The following is a 15,577-nucleotide window of genomic DNA, read 5'->3' as shown; positions in this document are numbered from 1 at the left end:
ACTTGGCTGGAACAGACATTGTCTTTTAACAAAAACTGACCTTATTTTAAGAAAAAAAGTGAGAGAGAAAAGAGAGAGAAGGAATCAGGTTTTTCTTCCCTCTTTGTCCTGAAGCTGCCCCAGACTGCACACCTGCAGTATAAATCATGCTGGAGAATTTGCTTGTAAAAACATGATCTTACCATCTTACCCCAGATTCTGGGGTTCTTTTTTCTTTTTTTCTTTTCTTTTCTTTTCTTTTCTTTTCTTTTCTTTTCTTTTCTTTTCTTTTCTTTTCTTTTCTTTTCTTTTCTTTTCTTTTCTTTTCTTTTCTTTTCTTTTCTTTTCTTTTCTTTTCTTTTCTTTTTCTTTTTCTTTTTCTTTTTCTTTTTCTTTTTCTTTTTTTTGTGGCCCAGGTTAGAAAAAAAAGACATACAAAAAAGAAAACTCTAAGGAAGATAATCAGTGGCCTGAGGAAATCTAAGGCTTGCCAGCTACTGCTGCCCCTGTGAGCTGGAATTTTGGGTAGGGCAGTGGCACATGGGTGGAAACCAGGTTGTTCAAGGCAGAGCCCTCAGCAGAGGTTGGTGCTCAGCAGCCCATGAACAGGATCATTTCAGCCCCCAAGGTTTCTGCTGTGCTGTAATGGCAATGAATTTGTGTGAAACCACACAAGAGACTGCAGAAGGAGATTAGAGTCCTATGATTCAGCTGGAATGAGAAGTGAAATGGGGATGTGATGCGAGGCTGTGAGAAGACCCAGGGGTAGGAATCCCCCTGACTGTTTCAAGGATGGATGCCAGCGCTTGAATGATGTGCCCAGAGGGAGGCAAAGGCAAGAGCAACCAAGAGGAGGCTTCAACCTGTGTGCCATGAGAGGGGTCTGTGCAGCTGAGCTGCAGCACATGGCTCCCTTGTTTTCCTGCACTGTTCTGCTCTTTAGACTAAGTTTGCTCAAATGGAAGCAACTGTAATTAATATTTTTGTAGTTCCTTTAAAATGGAATTATCCCCAATTTCTTTTCAACCTGTATTAGAAATGATTTTCTGTGCTACTATAGTGAGAAATACACCTTTGAAGTTTTTTTTCTATAATACCAATTTTTTTTCAGTCTACCAAAGGGAGAAATAAATGAGATTAACCTAAATGTCACTCTGATACTTAGAAGTGATTCCATCCAGATAGTTATCATAGCTTAAATATGGGCTATTTTGGGCTTTTATTTGATGTCTATTGGTCTAGTGTGCAGTGCAAACTGCAATAATGATTGTGATCTTAGTTTGAGCTTTACTATTAATTAATGGTTCTTAATTTGTGGGGTTACACCCCTCTGTGTGTCCTGGCTAGGACTGTGGTTACCTGAAAGCCAACAAGTTGAATGTGGCAATAATCACTACAGGTGCTCAGGGTCTGGCTGGGTGTAAAACACACAGGTGGGGGTTGTATATCTTGATTCTGGGTTATGGGCTTACAGCTCTTGAGTTTGTTGTTACTGCAGCTGGGGAAGGTGGGACTACAGCCCAGGAGACAGTGATGTTATGAACAAACCAGATGTGTCCAGCAACCTCTTCCACGGCCCCCTCAGCAGGGACAAGCAGTGTTGGTCCCCAGGTTCATCACAGCCAAAGTGTTTTATTGGCAGGACAGAAACATTTTTATTGCCAACATTAGCTCTTAATTCAGCTGAGAAAAATGGCTGAAAACATTGCATTTTTCCCTACAGCTACTCATGCTGCAAACCTTGGGAATTGCTAAGTACTACTTAAGGTTACTCATTGGTACATAAATGAAACGAATCCAAACCCTTCTCTGCTCATTAATTTTCAAGGCAGCAGTGAAAAGACATTAGCACATTTTAAAAATGTAAATAATAACCACAATCAAGTGGCTTGGACTTTGATGTATCATGATTTCTGGATGATATTGTTTATTTTTAACCGTTCTACTTACATGTTAGTAAGACGTGAGAATTAATATATTTTTCAAACTAATTCCTAGCAATACAATCTAGAAGACTATTGATACATTATGGGTTGATCAGGAAAGCTGTATAGCAAATGTGCTCAATAATTTTTCTTCTGTCAGAAGAGTTTCAGAGCTATAGGTGATATTTTATTTTGTCAGCTTGGACTGCATGGAAATGTTGAGGCATGTTAGCATATGAGGTTTTGCTCTAGTCCCTGCAGCTGAAAGAATCTTAAAATATTCTTCATAAATTCAAAGTTCAGTTTGCTCATTAAAGGGAGGATGGTTCAAATCCAAATTTTTAGTGCTTTAACGATGACAGAAATGGTGGTGAGAGATTTTTCAGTGCCTGAATGCTATAATCGTTCTTTCATAACATGCTTAAAATTTTTAAGGGAAGTTAAGAATTTCTGATCCTGTAAGTGCTGAAGTTTAGGACATGTATTTATTAGGTAGCAAGTTTGAGTGTGACAAGCCTTGGTGACAAATTGTTTGATTGTTAATATAGCAGTTATCCCAAAATCATCCTGGTAAAGCACATAAAAATTGAGTCTCATGGTCCCTATTAGCACTCTAATGTGACTTCACAATCCTCATTTCAATAAAGAATCTTATTTTAATCCAGATGAGTCATTTTCTTTGAAATATGCTACTGATATTGCAGGAAACTGCACTGTTATTGGAAGGCTGAATCTTGAAAAAAAACCATAAACTATTTACATGCAGAACATTGTAAGTTTGTAGTAAAGATTCACAGTTATGTGACACTGCAGGAGGCTATTAGGAAGTAGTCTAAAGTCCTAGCTTTAAACCCTAATTTATCCATTTTCTTAAAAGGCTGTACCATGAGGTTCCCCTTTCCAAAATAGCACTGTAAGAATAATTTATTTGAATACATGAATTCTTTGAATACATGGACTTCACTGGATTGTAGTAATTCAGGGTGTATTGACACCAATGAAGCTAAGCTTTAGAAATGATTTTGGTTGTATTTACGAAGCTATGAAACCAAGCTGACAATGTTGCTTGTCCCTCAGCATGGAGTCAAGAGAAGGCATGCGATGGACATCCTGGCTTTCATACCTCCCCTCTTGCATTTGAGCAGTTGCCTTCAGAAAGACATTTCTAGCTTGGTTCTCACAACAAAGTCTTCCAGAAGTCTCCTTTCAGACTGCATTTTTCTGCAGCTAGATAGGTGCCTAGCTATCTTGGTGCCCAATATCTCACTTTTCACAGTGTAGCACCCAGACCTCACTGGGATTTCCAACCTTGTTGTGTCTCATCAACATGTTTCCAGTGTTCCCAATCTGTGCATCTGGAAAGGTGGCCTTTCAGGAGGAAATGATGAGGAGGAGCAAGCACTTGTGTTTGGAGAGAGGAGAGGGAAAATCATTTTGTTCTATAGAAGAAAGACACTGGAGAAATTAGGGTTGAAAGCTAAGACATCAGAATATTTTCCAACAGTCTCAACGTGTTCCCAGCAGGATGTTCAGGGTGTATTGTGGCTGAAAACCAAATGGAAAGGAGACAGCTCTCTCTGCCATGGCAGTTGCATCCCCCCCAAGCCCCCGACTTTGCTGTTTACCTTTGTCCAGGACAGGCCCAAAGATTGCCAGGCTGTCATCAATGGTGGTGCAGTTCCAGCGGCGGCCTCGGAACTGGTGCTGGCACTCCTGGATGCCCAGCTTCACCCCCTCGGCCACGCTGGGCATGATTTCTATGTAGTTCCGGCAGAAGCGGAGCTGCTTTGGGACGAGGCCAGGGATGGAGCCGCAGAGGATGGGCTGGGACCCCAGGGAGCTGTACTGCTGGCCTAATGCGAGGGACCTGCAAAGGAGAGAGAACAATGTGAGGGGTGGGAAACCATGTGGCATCATTCTTCCTGCCCCTGCATCGGTCCCCAGGGGAATTCGATGTGTCGGAATGAACCAATAATCCAGGGAGAGTGAGAGTCCTGAAAAAGAGGGATTTTGTAAGAAAACAAGAGACTTCCTACTGAATAGCACAGAAGGACTTTCACACCTGAAGATACCCTGGGCTGCAGAAGTGCATGCATTAATTCATCATTCTTTGTGAACACAGAGGGAGGGATTCAGCTCCCTACATGGAAGCACCTAAAGCCATTCACAGTGGTCCCAAGTATCCAAGACTTCCCCAAGGGGCTGATGGATCTGACAAGTGCCCTGCAGGGAGCTGTACCAAGGGGAGGCTGGGCTGTCAGGAGACACTGACGTGAGGGTTTCTAAAATTTGGCCAGTGTGGAAAGTGTCCTGTCTAATGCTGAGTTCATCACCATGTACTGGAGAGAGGCTGGTCTGGAGTCAGGCATGTCAATATCATGTGGTGGAGCCTCTCAATGGTCCCAGCAGATGTTGAACCACTATGGTTCCACCCTGACGGACATCAGCCTCTAGCTGCAGCTGTGAGCCAGACAGGAGGCTGGAGATGCATGGTGAAGGTGCTGGACAGCAGATTGGACCAGATATTTTCCTACTGGTCTAAGGAGCTGTCGGGTCCCAAGCAGAAAACACGTGGATCAGATTGTTTATTTGTCCAGAAATGATCAATGCAGGGTGAAGACATATTTGCTGAAAAAGATACCTGCTATTACACAAAAACAATTATAGTCCTGCAGCTACTGCTGCTCAGCATCCAAGCCCCCTTCAGTGTATATCCAGAACATGTGATGTGGTAAAACCTGTGAATGAGCAGGCGGCTCTGTAAAGGAGAAACATGAAGCACTCAGTTGCTTCCAGTACAGAAATCTCAGTCCAGATGTTATCATGGGAAAATACCAAAGAGCTTTGACTTAATATGTCCATATCTCTCTTGTATTGGGGAGTTGAGAGTTGAATAGAGGATGCCAGATGAAGTATCTTTTTCTGCACGCTGCTTTGTAGCTGGCCTGCCCTCAGCCTGCATTGCTGCATGAGGTTATTTCTCCCCAGGTTCCTTGGTTGAACTGCACAATATGCCTGTTACATGACATTCCTGTTCCATTGCCCAGTCAGTAGAGGTCCCTTTGAATGGCATCACAGTCTGGGGTATGAACCATTACTCCCAATATTTTTTTATTTCCTGCCCACTCATACCTGAAGAATGCTTGTGAGCTAATCAATCATTTTATAACCACAGTTTAATTCACGTTGGCAGAGACCTCAGGAGGTCTCCAGTCCAATCTCCTGCCCAAATCAAAGCCAGTTTTAAAGCTAGATTATGTTTCTCAGGGCCTTGTCCTTCTAGAATTTGAAAACAACCAAGGATAGAGATAGCACTGCCTTATGGGACCTGTGGTTGACTATGCTTGTCCTGAAATGCTCATGGTAAAGCAAATGTGCTTATTTCAACAACTGCCAAACATCACTTTTCAAGAGGTTGCAAATGACTCAACAGTTAGTTCCAAATTGGTCATGGCAGCCAGAGAGGCTATTTGCACAAATATATCCTGATATCCAGCTCAAATGCTGAGATTGCACTTGATCAATATGCTGTAGAATTCTCAGCCAATTCCCAGGGTTATTACTTTGGATGTTAAACAAACAGATGGAAATGGCAGAGACCCCTGCCCCAATGAGCTGAGTGTCTTCTGCTGTTTTCCTCACGCCACATCTCACTTTTCCCCAGAGGATGCCTAGGCCTGAGGCACATCACGTAGAAACATGGGGATCTTCACCAAAACTTGTTGTAGGATAAGCAGGTGCAGTAAAAGTTGGTTTGCTGGGAACAATATTGGACAATAAATGGCTCTGGGAGAGCCCTTGTTGCTGATTTGACACCCATAAGTGGTTGCATTAATTGCACCCTAAAGATTGTAGGATGAAAAGGAAATCCCAGGGTACCAGCTATGGAGAGAAGTCACTTTGGCCCATTTCTCCTGCACCTCCCCTGCTCAGCAACCCCACAGCAGGACAGTTCTGCAGCTGCCAACCCTTCAGGGCAGAGCACAGGATATAATTTTCTGACGTCATCTCCAACATGCAGCAGAAGGACACACGGCAGAGGGGCATGAAGATACCGTTGGGAGGCAGCACAGTATAATGGGCAGTGCACGAGGACTGGTTCCCAGAGCTGCTTTGTGCTTCCAGCTCCCACCAACTGAAATTTGATCAGGGAGGACAGCATTGCTGGGAAGACCTGTCAGCTCCAAGCAACAGTTGTGAATAATCTTAACCTCATCATCCATCCAGCAGGGCCAGCAACGGTGGAAACAAGCAGGGTGCTTGAGTTGCCTTCCCCCAGACATCTGCTCTCGCAGATGGATTCATCTGTTCAGAGATTCCCTGCTCTGTTTTACACAGTGTTAGAGGTGAATTCTGTATTCAGTGTCAGAGCTCACAAGGCTGTGCCCGTGGCAGAGGTTTCTTGCAGCAGTGGTGGTGGGTTGCCCTGGTGTGCTGGCCATGGGCTCCACCCTATTTCATGCATGCAGGCTACTGGTGCTGCTGCTCACCAACAAAAATTTTGTCCTAATTTCTTATCTGGATTGTAAATTTGATCTCTGGGGTGCTTTAACACCAGTCGGCAGCTCAGCTCCACCACATCGCTCTCTCACTCTCTCTCCTCAAAAGAACAGGACAAGAAAATACAATGAAAAAAGGCTCATGGGTTGAGATAAGGACAGGGAGATCACTCACCAATTATCATCATGGGCAAAACAGTCTCAGAATAGGGAGATTAATGAAATTTATTGCCAACTAATGACAGATGAGCGTAGTGAGAAACAAAAGGCAAACTAAAAACACCTTCCCCCCATCCACCCGCTTCTACATCCTCCCCATACGCGGTGCAGGGGAACGGAGAATGGGGGTTGTGGCCAGTCTATATGCTTCAACTCTGCCACGCTTCATGGTCACCCTCTGCCCCTGCTCCAACGTGGGGTCCCTCCCACAAGATTTCGTCCTTCCTGAACTGGTCTTGTGTGGGCTTCCCACAGGCAGCAGCTCTTCAAGAACAGCTCCCACATGGCTCCATACCACTGGGTCCATCCATCAGGAGCAAACTGCTCCAACCTGGGTCCCCCGTGGGTGGCAGCTCCCCCCAGATCTCCTGTTCCTGCATGGGCTCCTCTCCATGGGCTGCAGCTCTGGCCTGGGGCCTGTTCCTGCGGGGGCTCTCTGTGGGCCGCAGCCTCCTCCAGGCCACGTCCACCTGCTCCACCGGGGGCTCCTCCACGGGCTGCAGCGTGGAGATCTGCTCCATGGGGGACCCATGGGCTGCAGGGGGACAGCCTGCTCCACCAGGGGCATCTCCACACACCACAGGGGATCTTCTGCTCTGTGCATGGAGCACCTCCTGCCCTCCTGCTGCACTCACCTTGGTGGCTGTAGGTCTGGTTCTCTTGACATTTTCTCACTCCTCTCCCCCAGCTGCTGTTGTACAGCATTTATTTATTTATTTATTTTTATTATTAAATTTGCTGTCACAGAGGCACAGCCAAGAACACTCGTTGGCTTGGCTCTGGCCAGCAGCTCCCTTTGGAGCTGGCTGGAGCTGGCCGTTATCTAACATGGTGCAGCTGCTGGACTCTTCTCACAGAGGCCACCCCTGCAGCCCCCCTGCTACCAAATCCTTTCCACGTAAACTCAATGCAATCCTTCTGGGAAACAGACCCCATACTTTCCTGTCTTTCTTTCCGTGCTGGCAGCCTTCCTTGCTATCAGAGCCTACATTTCTCTAGTTCCCATTGCATCAAAGGGAAATAGCCTTGTGTATTTTCCCAGCATCAACTCACAACCCAGACATTTTGCATGCTCGAGGGCAGAAGCCATAAAAGCCAGACAGTTCTGCCTGTCCAGGGGACTCCCTTTCATCCCTTCGTGTACAAGTGTGAGTGGACAGATGTGCACATAAAGGTAGGCTTTTGTGTGTGTGCGTGTGAGCACAGTGCACAACACAAGGAGCATGAGTGCCTATGGCAAACACATGGGAAATCCCTTTTTTCTTTCTTTGCTTAATCCCTTAAATCTCTCAGGAGTCCCGACACTGTCTGTCAGGCCAGTGACTCCTTTTGTTCCCGTCCAATAGCACTAGAGTGAGCAGAGCAGTGGATCCAGCAGCCTCGAGTTGACCCTCCATGACTCCCATTGGTCAGGGATGAACTTTTGAAGCCCTGGAAGGAGATGGACTTGTGCAGACCCTTGTGGATAGGTGCGTCTTTGAAGAGGTGACTCATGTCTTTGCACTGCCTCAGTGTGGAAGATAATGTGCCCACCTCTCAGCTTCATCCTTCCTACAGAGATGACTGACAAACTCATCTGTTTGGCCACTGGTTAGACAAACACATGGTAACGAGAAAAATTTAACCTAATAGTATTTGACAGGAGCAGGATTTGATCAGATTAGAATTGCACCAAAACATATAAGTTTTTTATGTTTGCAGTGTTTGGAATTTCTATGTTATGGAATTTTTAGGATGAACACTAAGAAAGGTTTTCTGCCAGCAATAGCAAAAGCTGCTAGGACATTTCTTTTCTTTTTTTTCTCTCTGCAAGAGAGTGGAAGCTGCATTGCCCAGGGTCCTCAGGACCGCACATTGCCCCACAGGCTGCCTGTCAGAGCTGGGTTTTGCTGCTGCAATGTGCTGTAAAGGAGCTCTTTCTAGCTCCAAACTCAGCAGCTGAACACAGCTGAATCTACATAGCACTTTTTTCCATTTTTTTCCCACAATATTGTGGACCTTACCAGCCCTCTGGCCAGCTGGGCAGGAAAGCTTTGGGCCATAGAACTCCATGTCTCCAAGGGTGCGTCTTGTCCTAAGGAGCTGGACACTCCCAACATTGCAACCCTTCCTTGTCTCCTCTGATAGATCTCCCATGGAAATGTAGACATGCTCTGGGGATCCTGTACAACATTGTGACATTTCCCTTAACTAACTCAGTAAAAGGAACTTGTGTTTTCATCCTGGGAGCTCTCAGCAGACCTAAAGGGCCATGCAGAAATACATGGTTGTGAACATCGCAGATGATGCCGGTGGTGGTGATTCCAGTACTGAAGTGAGGTCACAGCAATCTCTGGGCCTATGGGACATACATTCGTAAGTGCTATGTGCTTGGAAGCTCAGACTTTATTTGGCTGCCTCCTATCCTGGAGCCTGGGCTGACCTGCACAAAGAGCCAAGTTCATGGGTCTGCTGTGTGGGTGCTGGGGGACATGGCATAGCCACCTTTTCTCTCTGTCTCAGAACTGATTAAATAACAAATGCTTTTCCTAAACTCTTTGAGATCCATGGCTAGAAACAATCCTTGAGGGCACCAAGGACCTGGTAGAAAGGAGGCTCTTTTAAACCGCCCTCCCACAGCAACTAAAGTCACTGCAGCATAACATTACAAAGCAAATGTCTTCTTGTGCCCTCTACCATCCTTTCAGTGCCCCAGTACGGATCCCTGCAATATATATAACACACTGGGAAAACTAGGAATCAGCAGGACAAAAGCAGATCACAGTTCAGGTTTCTTGTTTGCCACCTGCTGTCTAAGAGAAAACCTTTCTCTGCCTGAAGGATTTTTCTTTGTACCATTTTCAGATGTATTTTGGCATTTTCCAGTTCTGGGCCATGTTCCGCTTAAAATGGACAATAGTACAGTCTGGCATCCCACCATTTTACAGTACTCAGTGATGTCGGGATGATACATTGAAATACACACTAGGAGACAGCAGTTTTCATTCTGTCTCTCTGTATTTAGTGCTGTGTGAGCCCTTCCCAGCTGCCAATTAAGGTATTTTGCCCTTCCTAGCAGGGGCATCATCACACACTTGCTTTCCAGGTAAGAAAGGGTTGTACAAAATTAGTGCAAGCTGATGTTACAACATTGCATGTTAAACAAAAATTTTCCAGCCAGACATCCAGACCTTGTTGGTTTCATTATGGTACATTTTTAACTGTCTGACTAGCTCAGCCTAGCTCATGGGTCTCACTCCAGCAGATGACTTTGTCAGAGGTGCCCTTATATACAAAGTGCTTCCAAGCTGCTAACTCTGTTCTGCTGCCTGACCTTAGAGGGGCTATTATGTCTGGTATAATATTCAAATATTTTAATTCTTGCAGATTGCTGACTACAGCTCTTTGTGAATAGAGTAAGACACAAATTTTGGGGTTTGTCTAAAGATCAAGAGCAGCATGAGGGATATTTTTGCAAGTAAAAACATGCAATATATATATGCACATATGAGCTTGAGAAATGCCAAGTCTTGACTGAATAGGCAGATCAGATGAAAAGACAACAGAATTTGAATACGGAACGCTATATTTTACTAGAGAACTGGATATTATTAATGATCCCACATCTTTGTTCACAAATCACCTGCTACTTAATCTGTGCTGAACATGCCTTGAGTGGGCCCTTCTGCCCCTGCTATGACATACCACAATTACTGCAGACTCTCCACCAAACTTTGCAGTCATTGCTAAGCTCTAAAAAGCAGACCGAAAATTAATATGAGAGAGAGATATTCAACTGCCTAAGCATTGGAAGCTGATCCCCCAGATGAGGGCAAGTCTCATGGGCATGAGCATGGATGTAGTTTTGCTGTATTACAGCCCTTGAAATGCTCTGTAGACATTACACGGTAGTGTGATATGAACTTTTGAACACGAGGGCTTTTTTCCACTTGGTGTGTTTCCAAATTGCCTCATTAACTAGCTTGTATGAACTGCATGATCCGCACAAAATCAAGCAGCCCACAAGGCCAGTTTCTGCCCAATTAAGATTCTGCCATAATTTAGTCACACCTGAGGACCAGAAACCTTTCTAAAACCTTTACAAAAGCAAATGTTCACTTAGAGTGAACATTTTCACTCTAAGTGAATATTGAACATGAACCCAAAGCCATGGTTGCTTAGAAATAGGCTAAGTATCCATCTGGGAGCTCTCCCAAAGGAACATCCCAGGTTGTTTCAATCCCTCTAGGTCCCTCATACATGACTTTTGTTTATTGTCCATAAAACTAAGTCGTGCTCTATGAGGTCATTGTCTACTATTTACAGCTATGGAGATCCTCTTCAAGGAGGGCTTAATCCTTCCACCAAGCATTGCAGGACAGAGACTTTCCCAGTGCTGGGAAAGTGACCCATGGGAGGATTAAGCAGAAGCCAGGGGTGGCCAGCCCATGTTGTTTAGGGGCATATGTTTCATAGCACCTGCTGGTTAGAAATTTGGCAACGTGCTCCATTCACAGAGAAATGTCGATTATTTCTAGAAGAAGACAAGGGGAAAGCTCTTAATGATTATGATCCTCTGAGAGAGGTATCGTTGATGCATGTGCTTCTATTTTGAGATATCAGAATGATGATTTCTCAGGTGCTACAGAGATGCTAAAAAGAAGGCTGCTTAGGGTTTGAGAAAGTAGAAGGAAGGGCTAGTATTTTATTTTAGTTTGCCATCAACACTGATGTTGAAACTGAAACACATCACAGACTATATCTACACAAAATCAAACAAAAAGCCTTCCTCATGTTGGCCGAATACCAAATAGCCTGGTCGTCCTGGAGTGATGGTCTAATTTCCCTGTGACCTATTACTCAAAAGTATTGCAAGTAACAAAGCAGCCAAGCTCAATAAAGCCATTCTTAGAGTTGACTAACACATGACAATGGCACTAGTTTAGGGGCTTCTCTAAGTGGGGCAAAGTACCACAATTTCACTAAAGAAAGAATTGCAAGCCCTCTGGCTACTCTCCAAGAATCTTGCAGCATGAAGCACATGAGTGTGTTGTTGCTGAAGTGTGCAGAGGTTGATGCACTCTGAATTCACACCTGGGCTTGCTGTGAGCATATTTCCATCCTGCCCGTCATCTGTGTGTTTTGGAAATAATGTCCAAGATGGTGAAATATCTTTTGCAAGAGGCTAGGGGATCAGGTCCTGCTAAGTATGAAGAGCTGCCAAATCACAGAGGGGCACTAGCGAACTGTCATCTGTTGATGTTATGCCTAACAGGAAACAAGCTGGAAAAGCCTGGGCTGTGGGACACTAACTCAATCCACTGGCATCTGCTGACAGATACAAAAGAGGCCAAACTAACTGTTCTGCCTGCTCTGTGATCCTAGGAGCTACTGCCAGATCTTGGAAAGTCAAGCAGTGCACAAGAAGGAAAAGAGTGAAGAAAAAATTAAATGCTACTTATGTCACAAAACTTGCCTCAAGGTCACCAGAGGCTGGCTTCATACTGAAGAATATACCTGGGCCAGCGGCAGCCTCTGAAGAGAGTTGGAGAGTGTGATTCCTCTGACTAGATGTATGGGTCTGCCTGGCTGAAGGGGCCGAATACCAAGCCTGACTGCAGACATGTAAAATTTGGGGAGGAAGATCCCCCTGCACTCCCGAGCTTGTGGATTTGCAGCTGTTAGCAGCAGTCATCTGGGGAGTACTCCAGTGACCCAGGAGAGAGCCCAGACTAGAGCATTGCTGGGCTGAACATGAACTGCTGCATTATGTTAATGCTGATTGCTAAATTGTCTCATCCTCAAATCTGTCAGGAAAGGAAAGACCAAGGGAAGTGTGCTTTCAAAGTCCTGCATTGGAAAGGTCTGGACCACTCAAAGTTGGACGGATGGGTGAACTCAGCCCCAACACCAACACATAAAGAAGACAAATTTTTCTGATTTCTATGAGATGGGGGGGGGGGTCCCCAGCCAGTTTTCTAAGGGCTCAGAAAGCATCGGAGTAGGGTGATGGGTCTGATAAAGAGTGGGTTGACAGAAACAGTATAGCACAAAAAAAGTATATTCATGCACTAGGGAAAAGGGGCCAATTCAGGCAATATGAATGAAGTGCCAGTGAGTGGACGGATGGAAGAGAAGGCAAGAGAAGGTTCGCCATGTAGGCAGACTTCAGGATTATTTTAACCTCTGAATATTTAATCCCAGAGAGTTAAGAATGAGAAGAATGGCAATGGGTATAGCTATATTTCAAGAAGGGAAAGCCAGAGAAGGAAAAAGGTAGGATGAGACTGAAGGAAACATCAAGATGAGCATTGGAAGGAGGTAGCAGGGGAGGAGCTTGCTATGCTCTGGTAGACCTCTGTGAGTGTTCATATTCATGTTTACATTCAACATCAACCACCATTTTGTGTAGTTCCTACTGTACATTTTCAATCATTAGAAGAAATTGCCAAATGATGCCCTGTAACAATAAAGCATCCCTCCTAAAAAGCACAGTCCTGTGTTGTTTTGTTTTGTTTTGTTTTTTCTTTTTCTTTTCTTCCTCTATTCTAAAAAAAGTCACTGATGTGAGTGAGATGTGGTTTCCCTCTTGCCCCTCATAAGTTGCATCCACACTCACAGAATTAGTGAAGCTTAAGGGCATATAGGGGTGCAAGGAAGATGCTTCACTCAGAAGCCAAACATTCATTCAGGGTTTATATCATGAAATGGTTTCTTAGCTGAAAGTAAAAGTTACACATTGATTGTGTGGTCAGTCATTTCAACACTTAATCTCCAAATATATTTTCTTCAATAACCCACTGACCTACCAAATAATCTGCAGAGTATTTACCATCTCAAATGCCTGCATTTTGCAGATAATGTCCCTTGCTAAATACAAGGTAGGAATGTGCTAATCCTCAGCTTCTGTCTGCTGGATTATTTTACAGGCAGTCAGAGGATGTAAGCACGAGGACCTGGCTGAGCTCCCATGCATTGAGCAGCAACAACGTGCTCTTCCACTGACACATTTGGTTTGGGGTGAGTGTGTGGCATGTGAAAGATGACTGAATCCCACCTCTGCCAAGGAGATGCAAACTTCTGTGTGAGGTCAATGTCCTGGAGATAGGACACTAATTCTAGGAGGGGACCATCTCCTTATAAAGTAGCTTCTCAGTATGCAAGCTCTGGGAATCAGGTGTTTTCCCACTGAAGACTGGTCTGCTCTAATTTTGAGGTTGGGACTTTTTTTCACATTCATGTTCCCCCTCTCAGACAATGGAAGTCTGTTGCACATCATGGACCATCTTTGGTAGAAAAGACTGACTTACAGTCACACCACAGTCTCCATCTAGATCACCTCCAAATGTAGGAGCCAACCCCTGGTGAGCACTTGGCTGTGTAGCTCCTGGATGCAAGGCAACCTGTCCCCCCCTGCGTCTGGCTTGAACGAAATGTACTAGAGGAAGCCTTGTGCTCTGAAACTGCTAATTGGCCAACATCATTTGAGCAAGATAAAAATGCGACTGGGTGGTGTTTGGAGAGTCATGTATTCAAATGGAAATACCTGTGACCTTTTTTTTTTTTTTTTTTTTGATGCTGCTAGCCTTGCTGTAAGGACTTTTAAGACCACTAAGCAGTGTCACCAAGTAGCTGTGTGCTGGCTGGTTCACACAGCTCCACGATGTAACAGCCCATGGTGGTCCCAAAATGCCAGATGTGAACCAAAATTATTGCACATTTGATACTTACCATGAACTGCTCCTGCCATCCCACATTGTCCATTGCAGTTGGCCATAATCTGGAGGGATGGTAAAAATACCCAGGGTGGTACTGTCTGATGCCATAGGCATCACTCCTTTTTGGGCAGGGTATGGGTACAGAGTGAATTTCCTAACATGCTTGATGCACAGCACTCCGAGGAGATCCACTCTGGTGGGCCTGGGAGGAGGCAATGACTTGCAAGCAATTGGAACAGATGCAAGGAGTGGAAGAGCTCTCACTCAAAGATTGTGAATTTTGGGGTTGAATAGAAGAGCAAGTGCAGAAAAGAAGATGGTGGCATCCAGCTGAAAAAAAGTGCCTTCATCACCATGGTGGTTCAGCCATTCAAGGGTTAAAATCCTTGCAGCACTAAATCATTTTTTAAACAGTTGATTAAAAGATGTAAAGATTGTGGGAGTTGTTTGTTTCTGAGTTCACTCATAGTTCCTACCACTGAAATGGCTCAACATGTCTGGTTTGTACCCAAATCAGCGGTTGCTTGTGACACCAACAAGGCAAACCACTTACTGGGCTTTGTCAGTGTGGGTTTAACACATCGAGGGAAATTGAGGGTACTCTCTTGGTGTTGGTGACACCAGACTGGGAACTCTGCATGCAGTTTTAGGTCCTTTTAGGTGGACTAGAGAAGTAAAGAAAGTGGTAGGTCTCCAACAGATAAGATCATGATAGTCAGGGGTTGAGAGCATGTTGTGCAGCAGGAGATAAGGAGGGAACTGAGCTAGTTTAGGATGGACAAGAGAAGGCTGCAGGGTGTCTAAAAAGGCCTGCAACTGTATGTGGGGAAATTGCAAATGGGATGGAGCCAAACTCTTCCCATGGTACTGGGTGATATAACAAGCTGAGTTTTGAAGTTCAGATTGGCATTAGGAAAAATTCCCCTTGCTGGAGGGTGCTGTTACCCTGGGCGGGGGGTCTCCATCCTAAGGGGTTTGTAGGGTTCAGCTAGACAAGACCCCAGCTGCCTTGGGATGATGCTGGGGATGGCCCTGCCCCACAGAAAATTGGACTGGAGACCCTGAGGGTCCCTTCCCACCAGCACTGCTATCCTTGACCTGTAACAAGCTCAGATTTAAAGGCAGAATGGAAAGTATCTATACCCTCAAAGGCACAGCTGTTATATCTGGGAGTGAGGCAGGAGTGTGCTGGCTGAGGCTGCATGAGAAGGAAACACAGTTTGGGACTGAGAAGGAGAAGGAAGGGAGAGCACAGCTC

General features: G+C 44.9%; 1 protein-coding gene across 1 annotated transcript in view; it reads right to left on the bottom strand.

Annotated features, from left to right (window-relative positions):
- Window positions 1-15,577, bottom strand: part of WNT3 (Wnt family member 3) — a 50,443-nt gene that overhangs the window by 9,480 nt on the left and 25,386 nt on the right. Inside the window, exon 2 of the mRNA XM_005027845.6 lies at window positions 3,530-3,771. Within this exon, the coding sequence (XP_005027902.1) occupies window positions 3,530-3,771 (242 nt within the window). The remainder of the gene's footprint in view (window positions 1-3,529; window positions 3,772-15,577) is intronic.

This window comes from Anas platyrhynchos, chromosome 28 (genome assembly GCF_047663525.1).
Source record: "Anas platyrhynchos isolate ZD024472 breed Pekin duck chromosome 28, IASCAAS_PekinDuck_T2T, whole genome shotgun sequence".
NCBI lineage: Eukaryota > Metazoa > Chordata > Aves > Anseriformes > Anatidae > Anas > Anas platyrhynchos.
This window is presented reverse-complemented; position numbering and strand designations above follow the sequence as displayed.